Source organism: Populus nigra, chromosome 4, assembly GCF_951802175.1.
Source record: "Populus nigra chromosome 4, ddPopNigr1.1, whole genome shotgun sequence".
NCBI lineage: Eukaryota > Viridiplantae > Streptophyta > Magnoliopsida > Malpighiales > Salicaceae > Populus > Populus nigra.
Genome location: NC_084855.1, coordinates 16,928,860 through 16,947,993, shown reverse-complemented (window position 1 = coordinate 16,947,993; position 19,134 = coordinate 16,928,860). Strand labels below are relative to the sequence as shown.

The 19,134-nt window shown below is 36.2% G+C and overlaps 2 protein-coding genes across 14 annotated transcripts; one reads left to right on the top strand and one right to left on the bottom strand.

The window, feature by feature from the left end:
* Positions 1-752: 752 nt before the first annotated feature.
* On the top strand, positions 753-13,415 carry LOC133692275 (uncharacterized). Of its 5 annotated transcripts, none has more exons than XM_062113091.1 (27): positions 753-965; positions 1,079-1,256; positions 1,341-1,471; positions 2,757-2,873; positions 3,020-3,166; positions 3,365-4,032; positions 4,526-4,650; positions 4,746-4,837; positions 5,026-5,242; positions 5,364-5,430; positions 5,698-5,846; positions 5,959-6,050; positions 6,121-6,294; positions 6,413-6,484; positions 7,873-7,986; positions 8,083-8,172; positions 9,041-9,116; positions 9,228-9,324; positions 9,417-9,486; positions 9,579-9,758; positions 9,846-9,968; positions 10,071-10,154; positions 10,793-10,977; positions 11,064-11,202; positions 11,283-11,342; positions 12,170-12,274; positions 13,111-13,415. In XM_062113091.1, exons 1-27 carry the CDS (start codon positions 879-881, stop codon positions 13,222-13,224), a joined length of 3,753 nt encoding a protein of 1,250 aa, XP_061969075.1. In that variant the 5' UTR covers positions 753-878; the 3' UTR covers positions 13,225-13,415. The 5 variants fall into 5 exon arrangements, with proteins under 5 accessions (XP_061969075.1, XP_061969076.1, XP_061969080.1 ...); XM_062113092.1 differs by having other exon boundaries at positions 753-966; positions 1,086-1,256; XM_062113096.1 differs by having other exon boundaries at positions 754-965; positions 5,959-6,029; positions 7,885-7,986.
* A 256-nt stretch (positions 13,416-13,671) lies between these two features.
* On the bottom strand, positions 13,672-17,549 carry LOC133692276 (thiamine pyrophosphokinase 1-like). 9 transcript variants are annotated; one of them, XM_062113103.1, is made up of 7 exons: positions 16,725-17,548; positions 16,522-16,618; positions 16,010-16,082; positions 15,657-15,758; positions 14,855-15,104; positions 14,278-14,439; positions 13,672-13,968 (listed from the first exon to the last, which is right to left on the bottom strand). In XM_062113103.1, exons 1-6 carry the CDS (start codon positions 16,849-16,851, stop codon positions 14,321-14,323), a joined length of 768 nt encoding a protein of 255 aa, XP_061969087.1. In that variant the 5' UTR covers positions 16,852-17,548; the 3' UTR covers positions 13,672-13,968; positions 14,278-14,320. The 9 variants fall into 9 exon arrangements, with proteins under 9 accessions (XP_061969087.1, XP_061969089.1, XP_061969085.1 ...); XM_062113105.1 differs by having other exon boundaries at positions 14,289-14,439; XM_062113101.1 differs by lacking the exon at positions 13,672-13,968 and adding an exon at positions 13,988-14,207.
* Positions 17,550-19,134: the final 1,585 nt, after the last annotated feature.

Genomic DNA, 19,134 nt, shown 5'->3' with positions numbered 1-19,134 from the left:
TATTTTATAAAATAAGCTATATATGAATATAAAATATAATAAAAAAAATTCATCATTACACTTTTTAGATTTTATTCTTTTATTGTAAGTGATTAAATATTTATATTTAATATTTTTCATATATTAGATAAATTTGAAAAAAAAATTAATTCATTAATAAATTATTTTCCAGTTCATTTTCCATAATACAACTAAACACTAGAAGGTTTTTCAATTCATTTTCCATTATACTACCAAACATCGGAAAATACTTTCCCGAAATTCATTTTTCTGAAATTCACTTTCTAAAAGGAAATTACTTTCCTGCAAACAAACGAGACCCTAATGTGTCTAGGTGTCCATTAAATTCATTACCTCAATTATTATTTTGTTTTTAAATAAGGTAAGGATTCAATGTGGGATGTTTGTAAACTAAAGGGATTAAATTAATAAGTTCACTAAAACAACAAGGACTAAATTGTATTTACTATATTCCCAGTTTATTTTTGTATTTTTAAAGCTTTTTTAAAAAATTTAAAATCTTTTTATTTACTTTAAATTAATATATTTTTAATATTTTCAAATTATTTTAATATATTGATGTTAAAAATAATTTTTTTAAAATAAAAATATATTATTTTAAACAAAAAAAAACCACTTTAAAAAATAACATTAATTAAACTCCTCCTAATATCAATTCTAACAACATCGAATATAGAATAATTTTCTTATTTAATAGCCACCAAAACTTCGAAATATAAAAACCAAAAGTTTTCATAAATTATCTCTCTTAAATCTTTTAAACTCTCTCCCCGTCGATTCTCTCAATCAAAGCGAACAACCACACCTCTTTTGAATCAAAACGACCAAGCAGCAGAAAGCAAAACGACAGCAATAATATGGTTGAAACCAGACGCAGCTCCTCCTCCTCCTCCAAACGCTCTCTTCCTCCCTCTTCTCCTCCTCCCTCTTCTAAAAGATGCAAAGTATCCCCTCTCTCCACGTCTATATATCCGTTTTAGATTTAATATTTTTTTTATAAAAAAATCGGTGATATGCATTTTAATTTTTGAATTGTCGGTTGCTGATTGAAACATAGGCTGCTGCTGCTGCTGCTGCTGCTGCTGCATCTGAGGTATCATCGTCGACAAGCGATGTACCGACACCGGTACTGCCGATAGAAAATACAAGTCAGGAAAAGGATTCCGGGTCTGAATTAGATTTGCAGGCTACTAAGTCTGGAGAGGAGACTCAAGCCGAGGAATTGGTGTCTTTAGGTGCGATCTTGTTTCTATTCTGTTTTTTCTTTGAAAACAGATTGGTGTTATTTTGTTTATGTTCAATAGTTGTTTTGATTTTAGATGAAGTCACTGCCAATGGAGAGAAATCCAAGGGTGCAGTAGTGCTGAACAAGTCAAAGAAGCGAGTACCAAAATCAGTAAAATCTAATGCCAAGGCTGCATGGGGCCAATTGCTGTCCCAATGTTCACAGGTGATTGTGTGGTGATTCATGTTAGTGATCTGTTTATTTATGATTGTGTGGTGTTTCATTTTAGTGATCTGTTTATTTATTACCAAAAGATGATAAATTTAAAGCTTTTAATTTAGTTGGATGTTGGACTACTGGATTTCATGTTTGTCACTTGGAGTTTTGTTTTTATAATTCTAGCCTATTAGCTTCCCACTGGGTCTGCATGTTGTGAAAATCTCACCTGCCTTGGTTTTATAGACAGTCAAGTTGTTCTACAATGTTTAGGGAGCTTATTATGAGGAAGTTTGTTATAGTATGTGATGACATCACTCTACGGGTTTCTTAATACATTGTTGACACTAATTTGAACTTGTTGCTTGGAAATTATTTTGTTGGTGAAATATTTCGATCTTTATTGCCAGGCAACTCCCTAATAAATAAACCTTTGTTTTGGCAGCACTTATCATGTTTCGAGTCTTTGGATTTCTTAGGGTAGTATTTTGTGAATCTAGTTGAGATGATTCAGACTTATCTATATCATTGTGAATTTAAGAGCAAATTTTTTTTTTTTTGAGTTGGTGGCTTCTTTCGTGGTTGCGTGCATTTTGTGCAGGTTGTGAGTGTGCGTTTGATTAAGGCATTTTATTGATGTTAATGTCAAACTTTAAGGTACTTGGGACTGTGTCTCACAGGGTATTTAAGTGCTCTACAAAAGGTTTTGTTCATTTCTGTATGTGTTGCTGTCTGGAAAAATATATGGGGAAATTTGATTGGAGCTTTGTCGTGTGAGGTTTCAAGTGCTGTGCAGTGAGGGTCTCAAATTTTCTATTTATTTTCAGCTTGTTACCTAGGAAAAATTGGGTAGAATTTATTTCAAAAGGGGAGGGAATGGAGTTTCAGGATTTTTTTTTGCTTATTTCAGTTATGTGGTTCATCTCTCTGTTTGGTAAAGTTTGTTGTATATTCTTGTATCTTGGAGATAGTATAGGTCATTTAGTGGCTTTTCAAGTATATAAGCTGCTGTTGAAAATAAAATTCATGTCGAGCATGCTAATAAATGTTGTTTTTTCTTTTTAATTCCCCTATACCATGATTTGTTGATTTGGTGTTAAAAAATGGAAAGCGGGCTTCAGAAGATTTGTCATTCTCCAAGTCATGACAATAACTGGAAAGCTAGTGCTGAATTTTGTTTACTTCTTTTGTCCTAAAGGCAGATTTCTGAAATTTGCTCTTGATGTTTTACCATATTTTGTGGAACTGAACAAGTGATTGTTTCTGATGCTTTTAAGTGTGTTATTCATTGCAGAACCCTCACAAGCTGATAAATAGCACTCTTTTCACTGTTGGTCAAAGCCGACAATGCAATTTATGGCTTAATGATTCATCAATCAGTACTATTTTATGCAAACTGAAGCACATAGAGGTAGTAATCTCTGCACTGTCTAATTTCTAATTTTCTTGTTAATTAACAAAAATTTATTCATCAAGGTAAGACACTGCATCATTTTCCATAATCATGCAATCCAACTCTGGCCCCTCTTTGGTAATCTGTTTATAATCACCCTGCAGCGTGGAGGTGCACCTATTGCCTTATTGGAAATCACTGGGGGAAAAGGAGCAGTCCAAGTAAATGGTAAACTTTATCAAAAGAATGAAACTTTAGCATTAAATGGAGGCGATGAAGTGATTTTCACTACTTCTGGAAAACATGCATATGTATCCTTTTCCTTCACTTTGCCTTTGGCAAAATTATGTGGCTTTATGTATTATTATTTTTGTTGTTTGTGTTACTGTTCTGTTTCTGTGAAAGTATAGAATGAAAATTCCTATCTAGATTTTGCATGTTTATATTATTTGACTTAAATGTCCATCACCTCCTCTAAGGATCATTGAATTCCTTAATGGGAATTTTAGATATTTCAGCAGCTAACAAGCAATAGCTTAGGCACACCAGGCATGCCTTCTGTGAGCATCTTAGAAGCCCAGAGTGCTCCTATAAAAGGGATTCACATTGAGGCAAGGTCTAGAGACCCCTCAGATTATGCAGGCGCATCAATATTGGCTTCTTTGTCACATCTTCTTCCGCCTACTGCCAAAACTGGTGAGGATGGGCAGCAAAATACAGATTTTTCCACCTTGCCTTCTGGCTGTGAAGTGTCCGAAGATCATGTTCCAGATGTTGAAATGAAGGATGGCACAAGCAATAATGATCCCAGTGATGTTTCCCCAAGCGAGAAAGCTGTTGCTCCTTCCTCTAATGCTGCCAATGAAAATGCTAATGCTGCCAGTGAAAATGCTAATGCTGATAGCATGAGATTGGGTGCTCGTACAAATGCAGTTATTGGAAGGATTCCAAATTCAACTTATGAGTTAAAGCCATTGTTGCGGATGCTTGCAGGTTCATCTTCTGAATTTGATAAAATATTTGATGAGAGGGAAAGGAGAGAAATCCTCAAGGATCTTGATCCTCCACCAGTTCTAATGTCCACTAGACGGCAGTTGTTCAAGGACAGTTTACAAAAAGGAATTCTAAACCCTGAAGAGATTGAAGTTTCATTTGACAATTTCCCATATTATCTAAGGTGCACATTTTCATTTGTCAAGTAGTAGTGTAAAATATTTATCTTTGAATGCTATTCATTTCAGTGTGGAAATTATTCATGCTGTACATGTCTCTATCATTTATGACTTAAAACATAAGGACAAAAACATGTGCTAACCAATCTAAAAACAGCTTGATATTACTGTTTCTTGGCATGATCTAACCTCTTTTAGGCTATAGAGAGGCAGGATTAGCACATGTATGGTTACTGTTTCTTGGCATGATCTAACCTCTTTTAGGCTATAGAGAGGCAGGATTAGCACATGTATGGAATTCACCTTTTCAATTCAATTATACTCTGATTGACTAATGGATTAAGGAACTGGCAAAAGGCAATGAATTGAGTTGAATTCTACAAAAAACACCAATTCAATCAAGCTCTTAATAACAGAATCATCAAATTTTTTTGTTATCTCATGTCTTGCTGTGCTGGACCAAATTGGTACTTTTACTGACCCTGAGCCCTCTTACAGTGATACAACTAAGAAAGTTTTGATAAGTGCTGCATTCATCCATCTGAAATGTGGTAACAAAGTTGCAAAGTTTGCTTGCGATCTCCCTACTGTGTCCCCACGCATGTTACTATCTGGTCCTGCAGGTAGCCCCTCTCTTATGTGCTTTATGATATATATTTTTGCTTCATTTTGTACGTTCATTGTTATTAGCTCCTGTTCTTGTGAAATTTTGCTGTAGGCTCTGAAATATATCAGGAGACTCTGACAAAGGCACTTGCCAAAGATGCTGGTGCTAGACTACTAATTGTGGATTCGCTTCAATTGCCTGGTGTAAGCTTTTTGGATATCTTTTTCAGAATCTTCTTTTTTGTTCTTTATATGTGATGTTTCACTGCTCCTTAGGCCATGTCTCCCACAAATTTCCATCCATATTAGGCCATGTTGCTTTTTTGGAGCACCAAATATGCATGTTTTGTGGCGTTCTAATTTCTTCTCATACTGCTTTCTAATAATTTCAGGGATCAATACACAAAGAAGCTGATTCTTCTAGAGAAAGTTTAAAATCAGAAAGAGTCTCTGCATTTGCCAAAAGAGCCATGCAGGCAGCATTACTAACTAAGAAACCTACTTCTAGTGTTGAGGCTGGCATAACTGGTTGCTCTACATTTGGTTCTCATGCCCGGCCAAAGCAGGAAACTTCTACTGCATCATCCAAAAACTACACGTTTAGAACAGGCATTTTTGCTTTTATAACAGCAGCGGTTTTTTTTAAATTGTCCTTTTGCTGCTGTTTCATGGACTACCTTAAGAGTTAATACCTAAATAGCTATCTGACTTACAGTTTGTTAAATTGCAGGTGACAGAGTAAAGTTTGTGGGTACCTCCTTGGCATCTGCAATTTCTTCTTTGCAGCCTCCTTTAAAGTATTTTTCTTTCTTTTCTTAAGGTGTCCTATTTTCTTATTATTTGTGTTCCTTTCAATTTAATGGCTATATCTCTCCCAAGTACACGGGACTTTAATTCTCTCTTGAATCCAAGCTTCTTGATTATATGCTATAAGTGGCTGTACCTTGAACTGTATTAAAAAAATCCCCAGCCATCCTGAATACCATATACTCAACCAGATGCATAGTTTTTGTAAAAAAAAAAAAAATTAATTATGTTTTGTTTTGAACTTTTTCTCTCGATAGGGAACCGACAATTGGTTTACGAGGCAAGGTGGTCCTTACTTTTGAAGGAAACAACACCTATAAAATTGGCGTTAGATTTGATCAATCCATCCCAGAAGGCAATGACCTGGGTGGTCGTTGTGAAGAGGATCATGGTTTCTTTTGTACTGGTGCGTTCTTGAACCATCTAGACTATGTCACTGATTTATTAGATAATTAGATGATGGTGTTTGTTTGCAGCAGAACATCATCCAATATCACTAATGCCTCCTTTTCTCTCAGCTAATTCACTTCGTTTGGATAGTTCTGGAGGAGAAGATGTTGACAGGCTTGCTATTAATGAGCTCTTTGAGGTCCTTGCTACTTTAACTAGAGTAATGTTTGTTGCTGCTTTCTTCTTCTTCTCATATAAGGCCCCAAGCTGATTTTTTTGATGTTTCACAGGTTGCTTTAAATGAAAGTAAAAATGCCCCCCTAATATTGTTTTTGAAAGACTTAGAGAAGTCTGTGGTGGGAAATCAAGATGTATACACTTCCCTAAAGAGTAAGCTTGAGAATTTACCAGAGAAAGTTATCGTAATGGGCTCCCATACCCAGATTGACAATCGTAAGGAGAAGGTAATCCTTTGGCAGATATTCTGGTACCTGTATTTGTATATTTGCTATTTGATACTTTTAAGTTTTTCTATATCCTGACAATATATATTTACATTTTCTATGACTTGTTATGTTACAGTCCCATGCTGGTGGTCTTCTATTTACGAAGTTTGGCGGCAACCACACTGCATTACTTGATCTTGCTTTTCCGGTATGCAAAGCATTGTCATAATGGTTATGAGCTTTTTTTTTTTCTACTCCGTGTTCGTGTTCTCAAAAGCATTATGGTTGATGGCTGATTTGCCATTAGTCTCTCTCTCCCTCTTTCACAGGGCATGTGTGCATATAGAGATAAGAGTTTGCTAAATTAACATGCTCTTATCATAATAGCTGTGTTTGTTTACTTGGATACTCATTAATTTGCATATACTAGTATGGGATAAGGCTTTGTTGTCATTGTATGTGATGAGCTGTATTTAAACAGATATAGCTTGATAATAGTTATGAATATTAATCATATTATCATCCAGGCTTGTGTTAGGCATATCCTTCTGGTGCAAATTTTACAATTATGCTTTTAATGATTTTATGGATCAGAAAGGGCTTAAATTAGGAAGCGTGTACCAGTGATTTATTTGGATTGCTCTCATATATGTTGTTTGTTGCCACCTTTTATTGCGCCATTGATCAGTTCAAGCATGTTTTGATGCTATGTTTTTTTTTTTTAGTTTGATAGTTTTGGCAGAGGATAGATTTGTGCAGATCCTCCCTTTCAGGAGATGTAGACGTGACTAAATTTAAGCCTTGGCTAATTTAGGATCTAGATTAGGACTTAATCGGTGATGATATGGTGGTTGACTTTTGTGGGTTTCTGCAAGAATTCTTCTGAATGCAGAAAAGGGAAGGCTCCCTTTTGGACCTAAATAATGGTAAAAGATTGCACAGAAAGATATGTAAGTGTTTTGAATTCGAACAATTAGATCTGAACTTCTGGTAAACACAATATTTATGATTTGACTTAAAAACTTAAAATGCTATATAGACAAGTCAAGCTAGTGGATTTTGACTTTGCATATTAAATCAAGTCATTAGCTTTCATGATCAGCATTTACTGCAAAAAATGATTCATTTCCATGAAGTATCCCTAGAAGTTGATATGCGATAAGCTATAAGACATGGAAAATTTAAATAAGATTCATAATGACAAGAAAAGAATCCATGCCAGCCTCCTACACATGGATGGATTACTCTCTTCAGTATCCTCGCATGGATACAATTTTCCTTTAATTGTTTTTATTGTAAAATTTGTTATGCATGATTCTCTTGCATCTGATGCAGTTTTTCACATGGTATAAAGCTTAACTTCTACCCATAGCATGACCAGACCAAGAGTGCCATGGTGAGCTGATCAAATATCTGAGTGCCTAACACAACTCTTATATAGACAATTCTCATTTGCTCTTTTGTTCGCTGGCCACAATAAAAATTAAAGTTTTGATACCTCTTATATGCATTAGAGTCAAAAGCTTCCATACTGGTTGTTTTGTGTCATTTACATCAGTCTCACATCACTGAAGAATTAAAATGATGCGAGTATAGCCTCTAATTCAGGATAGCTTTGGAAGACCGAGTGATAGGAGCAAAGAAACACCCAAAGCAATGAAGCAGCTCTCACGACTTTTCCCAAACAAAGTAACAGTACAGTTGCCACAGGTATTGTTCCCGCATTCAGTTTATAATCTAGTCAAGCTTTTTTTATTTTCTTCAACCCTTGAATGCCTTAGCCAACATTTTTGAGCATCCTGGCAGGATGAAGCGTTGCTTGTGGACTGGAAACAGCAGTTGGAGCGTGATATTGAAACTCTGAAAGCACAAGCCAACATTTTTAGCTTTCATTCAGTAAGTATCATTGCTTCTGAATTGTGAACTGTTATGTCCACTTTCCTACTGATTTTCCTACGTCCTAAATGGCGGTTGCTGCTTCTGTCGCTCCTGTCGTGCAAGGATTTCCTCTTATATATGTACAGTAGCCAACCCTTATGCAGTTGAAATAGCATTATTCTCACCCATGGCATCCAAACACATACAGATGCCTCCATGCTTAGAATCAAACATTGTTTGCTCTAGTTTGGTCCTTTGATAATTTTTCAGTTTTACTGCTTTTGATGCGCCCCTGCAAGTGGTCAAATGGTGATTCATTTTATACTTGTGTGTGGCATCCAAACGCATACAGTTTCGTACTCGCTCAGAAAAAGAAATAATTTTTTTCTAGTTAGGTCCTCATGGTGCTCAAGCTGTAACTACCAACACTTACAACATATGAGAGAGAGACACAAGGAGAGAGAATCACATCCGGGTTCACCAAAAGTGATAAGAATATCTCTCTCCTCAAAAATTATTTTTAATTCCCTGTCATGTTTCTCTCTCCTCCTTTCTCTCTCTCTCTCTCTCATATGTTGTAAGTGTTGGTAGTTACAGCTTGAGCATCATAGAATTTCTTGGTCAGACTTTGTGCTTTAGACTGGCCATGAAGAATGACCATTTTTTTTTTTTGCTGACATACACAAGTTCTCTCGAAGCTAGGTATTATTCCAATCCAATCTATATGGATCAGGTTGAAGATCTAAACATAACTTTGCTTTATTTCTTACTTTACCTGTATATGTTGTTTCATTTCTTTTGGTTTTCTAAATTTGAGAAATTAGAAAATAGATTTTTGTTTCTGTGTTTGTTATTTGGTTATTTACTTTGTACATGATGTGTGTAGGTTCTCAGCCGAGTTGGTTTGTGTTGCCCTGACCTAGAAACTGTGTGCCTTAAAGATCAAGCCCTTACAACTGAAAGTAAGGGTTCTTGACTCAACTCTTGCATATCTTCACCTTCTTCTTTTTTTTGGTATTGATATTAACATTAAACTGCAATATTTCACTGGTGCTATTATTTTACTTAAACAGGTGTGGAGAAAGTAGTGGGATGGGCTTTGAGTCACCACTTCATGCATTGTTCTGAAGCCTCTGTCAATGATTCCAAAATTCTTATATCTTCTGAAAGGTTTTTTTTCTCCTCATTTTTTTTTCCATCGTTAACTATAAAATGCCAACTCTTTTCTTGTATTAACATTTCCTTTGATGTATATGCTGCAGCATTTTGTATGGATTGAGCGTTCTACATGGTGTACAAAATGAAAGCAAGAGCTTGAAGAAGTCACTGAAGGTAAAATTGATGGCCATATCTGTTTAGATGTTTATCTGATTCACCCCCCCCCCCCCCCCCCCATGATATTAACCAAAAAGATCATCTTTCAGGATGTGGTCACTGAGAATGAATTTGAGAAGAAACTTCTAGCAGATGTCATGCCTCCTAGTGACATTGGAGTTTCCTTTGATGACATTGGAGCCTTAGAAAATGTGAAGGATACCTTGAAGGAACTGGTTATGCTCCCTCTGCAAAGACCTGAATTGTTTTGCAAAGGACAGCTGACTAAGGTTAATTGCAAAATATGGAGGCTTTTTTTTCTTTCCTCCTATAAGTATTTTTATTTTTATGTTTACAAGATGTTATTCCTTGTACAGCCTTGCAAGGGAATATTGCTGTTTGGGCCTCCTGGTACTGGGAAAACAATGCTGGCAAAGGCTGTAGCAACTGAGGCTGGTGCAAACTTTATAAATATATCTATGTCGAGCATTACTTCGAAGGTACATATGAGTACATATATGTTGTGCTATTTGATGTTCTGTGAGCTTTCACTTGAGCATTGCTATTGTTTATTGAAATGTTAACATCAATATTTATTGCAGTGGTTTGGAGAAGGCGAAAAGTATGTCAAGGCAGTGTTCTCTTTAGCTAGTAAAATCGCTCCTAGTGTTGTTTTTGTTGATGAGGTTTGTGCAATATATCTTCTTGTCACTCATTCTGATAGCTGATTTTCAAACCCGGACCCCCTGACAAAGCCACAGCCAATAGGCAAGCGCAAATGTGATAGTCCGGGCACATTTTTTTCCTTATTATAGTCTCTGTTTGAGGTTCCTTTTTTTGTCTTTGTTCTTTTCAGCAACGTTAAAAGCTAAATTTCATACAAGTCTTGTAGAATTTCTATTTGATAATGCAAAGCATTTGCTGGTCATACAACTGGAACATAATTAATTTGGAATGATGAGAATTAAAATTTGAATCTACGTCATATATGAACAGTATAAAATGTTAAGATGACTTTTTATTGCAAGGCCTGCGACCAGCATTGTTTGAGAAAGAGCGTTTCTTTTTTGCCTTCATCAGCTTGTTGCCCACCATTTTTTTCCCCTCATTTTATTAGTCTTTCCAAGTCCCCAACTTCTCAAACATGTCTTTCTTGATATTTAAGGAAATGAGTGTGAAACCACAACGAAATGCAATTAATGAAATACATAGAGACTGTATTATATACCATCATTGTCATAATGATAATAAGAGCAACAATATCAACTGCATTTGAGTCAGTATGAAATGATTGTTCAATCACTTGGCTTATATGTTCTTTCAGGTGGATAGCATGTTGGGAAGACGTGAAAATCCAGGGGAGCATGAGGCTATGCGTAAGATGAAGAATGAGTTCATGGTGAATTGGGATGGCCTGCGTACAAAAGATAAAGAACGAGTCTTGGTACTTGCTGCCACAAATAGACCTTTTGACCTTGATGAGGCTGTTATTAGGAGACTTCCCCGGAGGTGCTCTGTCTTATGTTTATCTTACCCTTTTCTTTAAAATGGCAAAATAGCAACATCATTGACTTTCTTCTGCAACTGGTTTGCAGATTAATGGTTGACTTGCCAGATGCACCGAATAGAGAAAAAATCCTGAGGGTTATCTTGGCCAAAGAAGATTTGGCACCTGATGTTGATTTAGAAGCAGTTGCAAATATGACTAATGGCTATTCTGGGAGCGATATAAAGGTTCTTTCACGCTATTTAGCTAGCATATGATTTTACTCTCATTACTTCTGTCTAATCTCTTTTCCCCCCTTTCTTTTCAGAATCTTTGTGTTACTGCCGCACATTGTCCTATACGAGAAATTTTAAAAACAGAAAAGAAGGTTTGCTTGACATTGCTATTTGTTTAATGTGAATTATTCTGATGTTCTCTATTCTAGAACTTATGTAATTGAAAGCCACATTAGTTCTTTAATTGCAATGTTGTGTGTGTGTGCATATATAATTGAAACCCCACATTGAATATTTATTCCATGAAACATTTCGTGCCTAGAAATCTTCTTAGTCTACAATGTTACAATACAAGTATTGCTCATAAGTACCCCAAGGTAGCCTTCTCACTCGGTGCTTGTGCTAAGGGCTCCTTGGACTTGGTTTATGTCTGAATCATTTCATGCCTAGAAGTCATTTTAGTCCACAGTGTTCTGATGCAAGTATTGCTCATAAGCACATTCATGTATATTCCTGTTAAGTTGTTAGCCTAGGAGACTACATTCCTGGAATTGCCTGAGAGGGGCTGCTAGATATGACTGCCATGTGGTTTATGTTAGGATATTCATTCCTGAAACTTTTAGCATAGCTGCTGCAAATATGGCATCTAATAACATTAGCACAGGCGGGTATGTAATGTGAGCACTTGTTACACTGCCAGTAAACATTTTAGTTAAATGAATCAAGGCTTTTCTTTGAAGTCCAAATATACTCGCTTGTTGACTTGTAAATTCCAATCTACTGAATGGAAACATGTTTATCATTTTTATTTGGCTGTGTTGATGTTTTTAAACAAATTTTGGGAGGAAACCTGGCATGGGAAATTTCTAAATTGCTATCTTGCTTGCTTTTTTAAATGCTATACATGTGATTCGACTTTTGTACATAATTTTGTTCACTTATTGGCTGTGCAATTGACTTTTGAGGGGCACAATTTCAGGAAAGAACTTTGGCATTGGCTGAGAATAGTCCATTGCCCACATTGTACAGCAGTTCTGACATCCGTCCTCTTAAGATGGAGGATTTTAGATATGCGCATGAACAGGTATGATGATTCAGAACATTTTCATTAATTGGTTGGGGAGTTGACTGAGTAGCATGTTATTACTTGTTTCAAGTTTGTTTGTTTGTTCACCTTTTGGCCCAAATATCTTACTTTAGCTGTTTGGTCTGGGAATCTGGGCTGGTCAACTCGAATCATCGAACGACCTTTCCATCCTGGAGCAGCATTTTGTTTTTTCAAGTTCCCCACCCAGCCATCTGTTAAAATTTAATCTTTGATTATTCCTTTTTATGTTGGAGAATATGATGGCAGTAATAGGGAGGATAAGATAATAATTGACTTGGGAATGGCGATGCTGTTACAGAAAGAGAACAGTCAGATATGAGAGCCCTCTAGTTTATAAACGTCGGAATAGAAGACCCATGTGAGAACCCACAGATGCATTTGGCTATAGAGAGGCTAGAAAAACAATTTGATACCATGGAGAGGCTAGAAATCCCATAGATGCTATATATTATTGGTCGGTAATTTTCTACATTTAGCAGTTAGTTCATGGCATTTTGCCCTTGTGAAGACGCTCAATAGAATCATCTTAAAACCACAGGGATTAATGTGGTGTTTTTGTCCAGGCGCAGCCTCTTGGAAACGTATTTTACTCTCATGTGGATTCACCTTGAAAGATTGATTGATTTTGTTCTTTCCTTGGCTTTTGTAGCTTGTATCAGAGATTGTTGCCTCATGTGTGGGTGCATTTAGGATTTTATTGAAGAAAGAAATGCCATCCCTGCAAACATAAACAACAACCTTAGCATTGCCATTTAGTCATCTAATTTCAATTTATTTATGAATCAGTCATGTTAATACTCCAATAATTGCAGGTGTGTGCAAGTGTGTCATCAGAGTCCACAAACATGAACGAGCTCCTCCAATGGAATGATCTATATGGAGAAGGTGGATCGAGAAAGAAGAAATCGCTCAGCTATTTCATGTAGAGAATGTATGTTTCATGTATAGGCATTTCTTGTTTAATTTATTCTTAAGTCGCCTAGATTTAGGACCTGTATTTTGTGGAAATTTCATTGCAGGTCCTGACCGTAGAATAGGTTTTAATTATTGACCGCATTCAGGAATCGTACGATATTTATTGGCTGGTAATTTGGCCGAAGCTGCATTTTTCTTCTTCTGTTTCCTCTTTGATTCATTCCCCCCCCCCCCCCCCCCCGTTCTGGCATGCAAGCACTAGTTTTGACAATGAATAAATCATCTTTGCATTGCACGCCACGGTAAAATGTAATATTACCGAGGGTAACATTTCCGGTGAAGAAGATTCTGGTCTTCTCAATATTCCCTTTTCCGACTCCGGGCAGCACAAAAAGAAAGCGCAACGTTTTACACAAGAATCCACTAGCATGGTTCTGTTTGCAGCTATTCCCTCAACGTAAGTGGAGAAGTTGACCTAGGTTGTATCATTAAAATATATGCAGCAAGTCACTTGTCAAATTGCATGACGTAAATCATAGGGCAGTAAATTTAAGACGCTTATAACTGCTGTAGTTTCCAACAATCTGCCTAATTAGAGAAGATTTTCCCAAGGTGTGCCAGAGGAAACCCCTACAGCCTAACAAATCCTGGCATTGCGTGACCAGTGAGTTTACATTCAGCCTGATATAACTACTGCTGTGCTGTATGCGGGTTGATAATGTATTATACTCCTGATACGCTCTGAAGTTGATTACCTACAAATTGGTGATAATATGAGATATAACATGTGGACTTGATATTTAAATACCTTGTGAATGTTCACCACTGGATAGAGTTGGGGAGGAGATCAATGAAAACCTCACATCAGCAAACGTCTTACAATTACTACCTCCTTGCCATCATTATGATGCAAACAGCTGAAGGAAAAGTTCAACAATAGGAGAAGCCTAATAGGGCTTGAGGCAGGATTTCCAAGTAACTGCAGAAAAGAATGCTAATACTGCCTAAAATATAACATTCCCTCCCAATTGTAATTTGACATGAACAAAGAGAGAATTAATTACCTACAACTCACTTTATAGTTCTTTAATTGAAGAGGGCTTGCAATCAAAACTTCTTGATGGATATCGTCCAAAGAAGATCAGAACTGGACTGCACTGTTATCTTTTCACCTTGGACTAAGTTTGATGTGCTTACCAGATCACCAAACCTCATTTCCATGTTAGCTGGAAAACAGAAAATATGAAATTCAGTCAATCAGACTCCTATGGCAAATTTCATAATAGCCGAGAAAGAGGATGAAAGAAATCCATCAGGCATTAACCATCTGTAAGAGTTTTATTCAATGAGGAAAGGAAGTTAGGGAAGAAGTGAATCATTTCAAGACCCTGGCATTTTTTGCCCCCGGTTGTTTAACACATCATTCTGTAGCCCAGAGAAGAAAAGCTGTGGTGTCAAGTGCCCAAAACTATCTAGGGGCTACCCCTCCATATGTCAAATGACAATATTAATGGTGATGTGTAATTTAATGAAAATTTTGACCAGAGAACACGAGACTCGGGATTGGAGACCTATATGTTTCTGCTTATTAGCTCAGCAAATGAAAGCACTCACCAGAATAATTTCAATCGATATACTTACTGAGATCCCATTGAAGCCCCGTTGTTGTAGTGCCCACAGATGTCATCCCTATGGGAATGAGTCCGCAATGCGGACCCTCGACAGAAGATTGAATATGAATCTCATGACGGTGGGTCCTTGGAAGTAAGTAGATTAGGCAATCATCTGATAAAAGGATTATTCGCGTGGTTGAGAAACGATATAGCACGTTAATGTTTCCAGCCTCATGGTCAAATCGCCCACCAAGTGCTCCAGCTACAAGAATGCAGAGCTGCAAATTACAACAAAAGCAAAAAACCTGTCATATTGCCAATCTGAGCAGGGAAACAGTCACAGTGGTGGACTCCTAACACCCAGTGCAGTTTATTTTTTTCACTGACAAGCTCCTGAGCAAAAACTAGCCAGGATTGTCATGAAGAATATGGACATCATGATTCTGGTAATTTATTTTCAACTCCCAAAAGTTAATTTTTTGTACTTTGAGCTTCTAAAAGCAACAAAATAATCTTTATGGGGTACATATTTAAGCAGGCAAATGAAGTACAAATGACTGAAGAGTCATAAAATGTCAAAACTATAGTGCTGGTTTTAAAAGGAGCAAAAGTTTAGCTACACTAAAACCTTAGTGACTCAAACATATACTGTCCTAAAATTTCCACACAAGCATGCTTTGAAGGCAAACACAACACTCACCAAACTGCAGGGACTCAAAATAAATCAATCAAAATTCTTTACAAAAGTGTCTAGGTAGATGATAAATGCATGAGATCAGGTAGATGCACTTTAAAAAAGGAGCCTTTGGATGTGAATATGTTTATCTTACATTCGATCTATCCAAGTTTGGAGCAAAGTCTCGAATGTAGGCTACACACTTGTGTAGATCTGTGGTATCCTGATCATGAGATTCATCAACTACCTTGGTCCCCTGCATTTTGGAAGCAAGCTCGAGTATCTGAGCAAGGTTTGACTGATCACACTCAGAAGAAAAAAATCCATGTAAAAGCATGGCCCAGAAAACAATTGAAAAGATTCAAAAAGGGCTTCAATCATAAGTTCCCAACTCCAAAATGATAAGTTGGCAAATGGAAGAGCATCAATAGAGGATACTTTGGACGAATAAAAGGAAAACATCCTACTGATAATACAGTGATATAAGTGGGACCCAGAAACAACTACCAAGTTGGTATAGAAGTCCAGTACTTCTGTCCGAATTGAGTCCATGTCCCCTTTGATTATGTCTGGCTTGTACCTGGTAGAAATCAACCGGTCAGCATCACGATAAGTCTACTAAAGATGACAAGCAGTGATTTCATCATGAACTCCCTTGCTGAAATCATATGCTCAGAAGATGTCAATCAGAAAAGCGCAAAGGTATTTGCAGAATAAATATGTAAATTTTAGCTACTTTCAAGAATTCTAAAATTGCCCAACATTTTTTTTTTGTCTCAATCAAGAAAATCATGATTTATTCAGCCATGAATCCACCACCCCATTGAAAAAGATTTCGTTTTTGTTTCAATGAAATTCATTTTAAGATTCAATCCAATAGTATATTAAAAAATAATATAAATTATATCATGAGACCTCTCTATAAATTGATTTTTTCATATAATAAAGTCACTACAAATGCAAAATCTCAAAATCAACCTCTCTATAAATTGGAGGGGAAAAGAAAAACAGAGAGTGACCTGCGTCGAACATCAAGAGCGTCGTCGCGGGGGAACAAGAGAGGCATTTCGTCGAACACCCGATTGGCACCTCCATCAGCACACACCCGCACCTGTGCTGTTACACACCGCCAAAAACCAAAAGAAAAAAACTTTGTCACGCTCACGCATGCAAGGAGGCAGGCAATTGGCAAAGAAAGAGAAAGCCACGAGGGATACTGAACCGTGGTCCCAGAGAATAGGAGTAAATCTGGGAAGGCGTTGGTTAAGGACGACAAGTGCGTAGGTAAAAGAGGAGCCGTGGTCGTTGCCGGGCAGAAGGAACGTGGAAGAATGAGTCATCACATCCATTTTCTGCTTATTCAATTAAAAAAAATAGGTTTCGCGGTTTTCTAAAACTGAAATTGATAGAGAAAACGATGATAAGAAAGGGATGGCTGAAGTGATGATGATGATGAAACAGCACATTGTGTTTTTAATTTGTACTGAGATGATTTTTAAAACATTAAATTAATAGATTTTTTTAATATTAAAAACAAAAAGAATTTAAAAAATATTTAAATTGTTGCCATCAAACCCTAAAAGCTCAGTCTTCGCTCACCAGGACCCTCTCTCTCTCCACCAAAATAATTGTTGCCAGCCACACAAACCCAACTCCACAAATGTCTCCTCCCCACAACGCTGACAACCACCAACGGAACCTGTTAAGACTGGCACAACACCCATCCCTCTTCTAGTTCCACCACCTTCACCCGCCCCAAATAACCCAGTTGAAAACACCACCATAAACATTAACACGACCCGGCAATCCCTTTATTATTATAGCCTCATCACACAAAACCTAACAACCCCCTTTCTCCATCTCTGAACACCACAACCCCAATCCCTTTTGACACGATGTATCTGTCTCGATTCAAAAAAATAATCAAGACAAGAGACAAAATAGTAAAAAAGATGGAGATGGAATTGAGATTAGAGAAGAAATGCCCAGAGGGTTAATTTATTATTATTATTATTCACAATTGTAAAGGTCAATCCAAGTTTCTAACTTTACCTTACAATTGAGGGTTAATTTATAATTATGAACGTCTGATAGTAATGATGGTTGACTTATATAATGTAAAACTAGTATGCTATCCCCTTGCTATTATAAATAATATTTCCATATCAATTTGCATATGATGTGAGTTAGATAGTAGATGTATTCTTGCTGAGATACTTGATATAAAGTCAATTAACAAATTGTAAGCACATGATTAACACTATATACTTTTTTGAAATACAATATACAACCATGTTAATCACTAGTGATATATTACTCCATCGATCGGTATAAATCATTAGAGTGTTTGATGGCATAATTTTATAACTTTTATATTTTGTATTTGACATATTTAAAATGATATATCCGAGAGAAAAAATTAAATCATTCTTAATATGGTTAGAAGCTTGTTCGTTAAGGAAGATTTTCTGTTTTATTTTTTGTCTGAAACAATCTTATGGTCCATTTATATTTTGAACAAATGCCCTACATTTTTTGTTACAAATATGACACTTAGAGAAGTTTGAAAGGGATGAAAACTAGTTGTGGACCACTCTCAAGACTTTGGATGCGTAACATTTGCACACATTTCAAATGAAAAGAAAAAGAAGCTCAATGATAAAGGTGCAAAATGTGTCTTTTTTAGAGTATATGAACATTTCAAAGCCTACAAATTATTCAACCTAGTTACTGAAAAGGTGATTATCAACAAAGATATAGTTTTTGATGAAGAAAATGTATGGAACTGGATTGGAGAAGGTAATCAGAACAAATGCAACTTCCAGCATACTCTATTATTGTAGATAACAGGATTGAAATGTAGCAGCAATCCTTTGATAAAATATTTTCTGCAAATATTTAGCCTATAGATAATTAGCCACCTCAAAATCAATGTTCAAGAAAGAGAACAACTTGGATGATTGATTATGTAAGTGGACATGAACTCTCAGATAATGATACAATCACACATTTTACTTTGTTTGTAGATTTTACTCCTCTCATATTTGAAGAAGTAGTCGATGACTCAAAATGAAAAAAAAAAACAATGGATGCTAAAATTAAGTCTATTGAGAAGAATGACACATTAGAGCTAATTAATTTGTCTAGAAGTTAGAAGACTATTAGTGTGAAATCGGGTTATAAAACCAAACTAAATTAGAAAGGAGAAGTGGGCAAGCACAAGGTCCATTTGCTAGAAAAGAGATACAAGCATAAAAAACACTATATGGTGTCGACTATAAAAAAGTGTTTGCCCTAGTTGCAAGGCAAAACACTATTTATTTAATAATCTCTCTAACAGCTCAGAACTCTTAGCCTATTCAGCTAGATGTAAAATTTACTCTTATACACGATGAATTGTAAGAACACGTGTTTGTAGACCAACTTCCAAGATGACTATGTATAACAAGGCAAGGTGAATAAGGTTGTTAGATTAAAAAAAGCATTTTATAAGCTAAAACAAGTACCATGAGCTTAGTATGGTTATTTAGATACATATTTTGTCAAACAAGGTTTTTAAAAGTATCTATATGAGCAAAAATTTTATGTTAAGGTTGATGATAAAGGTAATACACTAATTGTATACTTTTATG

Coding starts and splice junctions, on each gene's coding strand:
- LOC133692276 (XM_062113103.1), bottom strand. CDS start 16,851: ATGGATGTGATGACTCATTCTTCCACGTTCCTTCTGCCCGGCAACGAC. Junction 15,759..16,009: donor TGGACTTCTATACCAACTTG/GTAGTTGTTTCT, acceptor TCCAAAATGCAG/GGGACCAAGGTAGTTGATGA. Junction 14,440..14,854: donor GGGGCTTCAATGGGATCTCA/GTAAGTATATCG, acceptor TCTGTTTTCCAG/CTAACATGGAAATGAGGTTT.
- LOC133692275 (XM_062113091.1), top strand. CDS start 879: ATGGTTGAAACCAGACGCAGCTCCTCCTCCTCCTCCAAACGCTCTCTT. Junction 966..1,078: donor CCTCTTCTAAAAGATGCAAA/GTATCCCCTCTC, acceptor ATTGAAACATAG/GCTGCTGCTGCTGCTGCTGC. Junction 9,325..9,416: donor ATTCTTATATCTTCTGAAAG/GTTTTTTTTCTC, acceptor TATATGCTGCAG/CATTTTGTATGGATTGAGCG.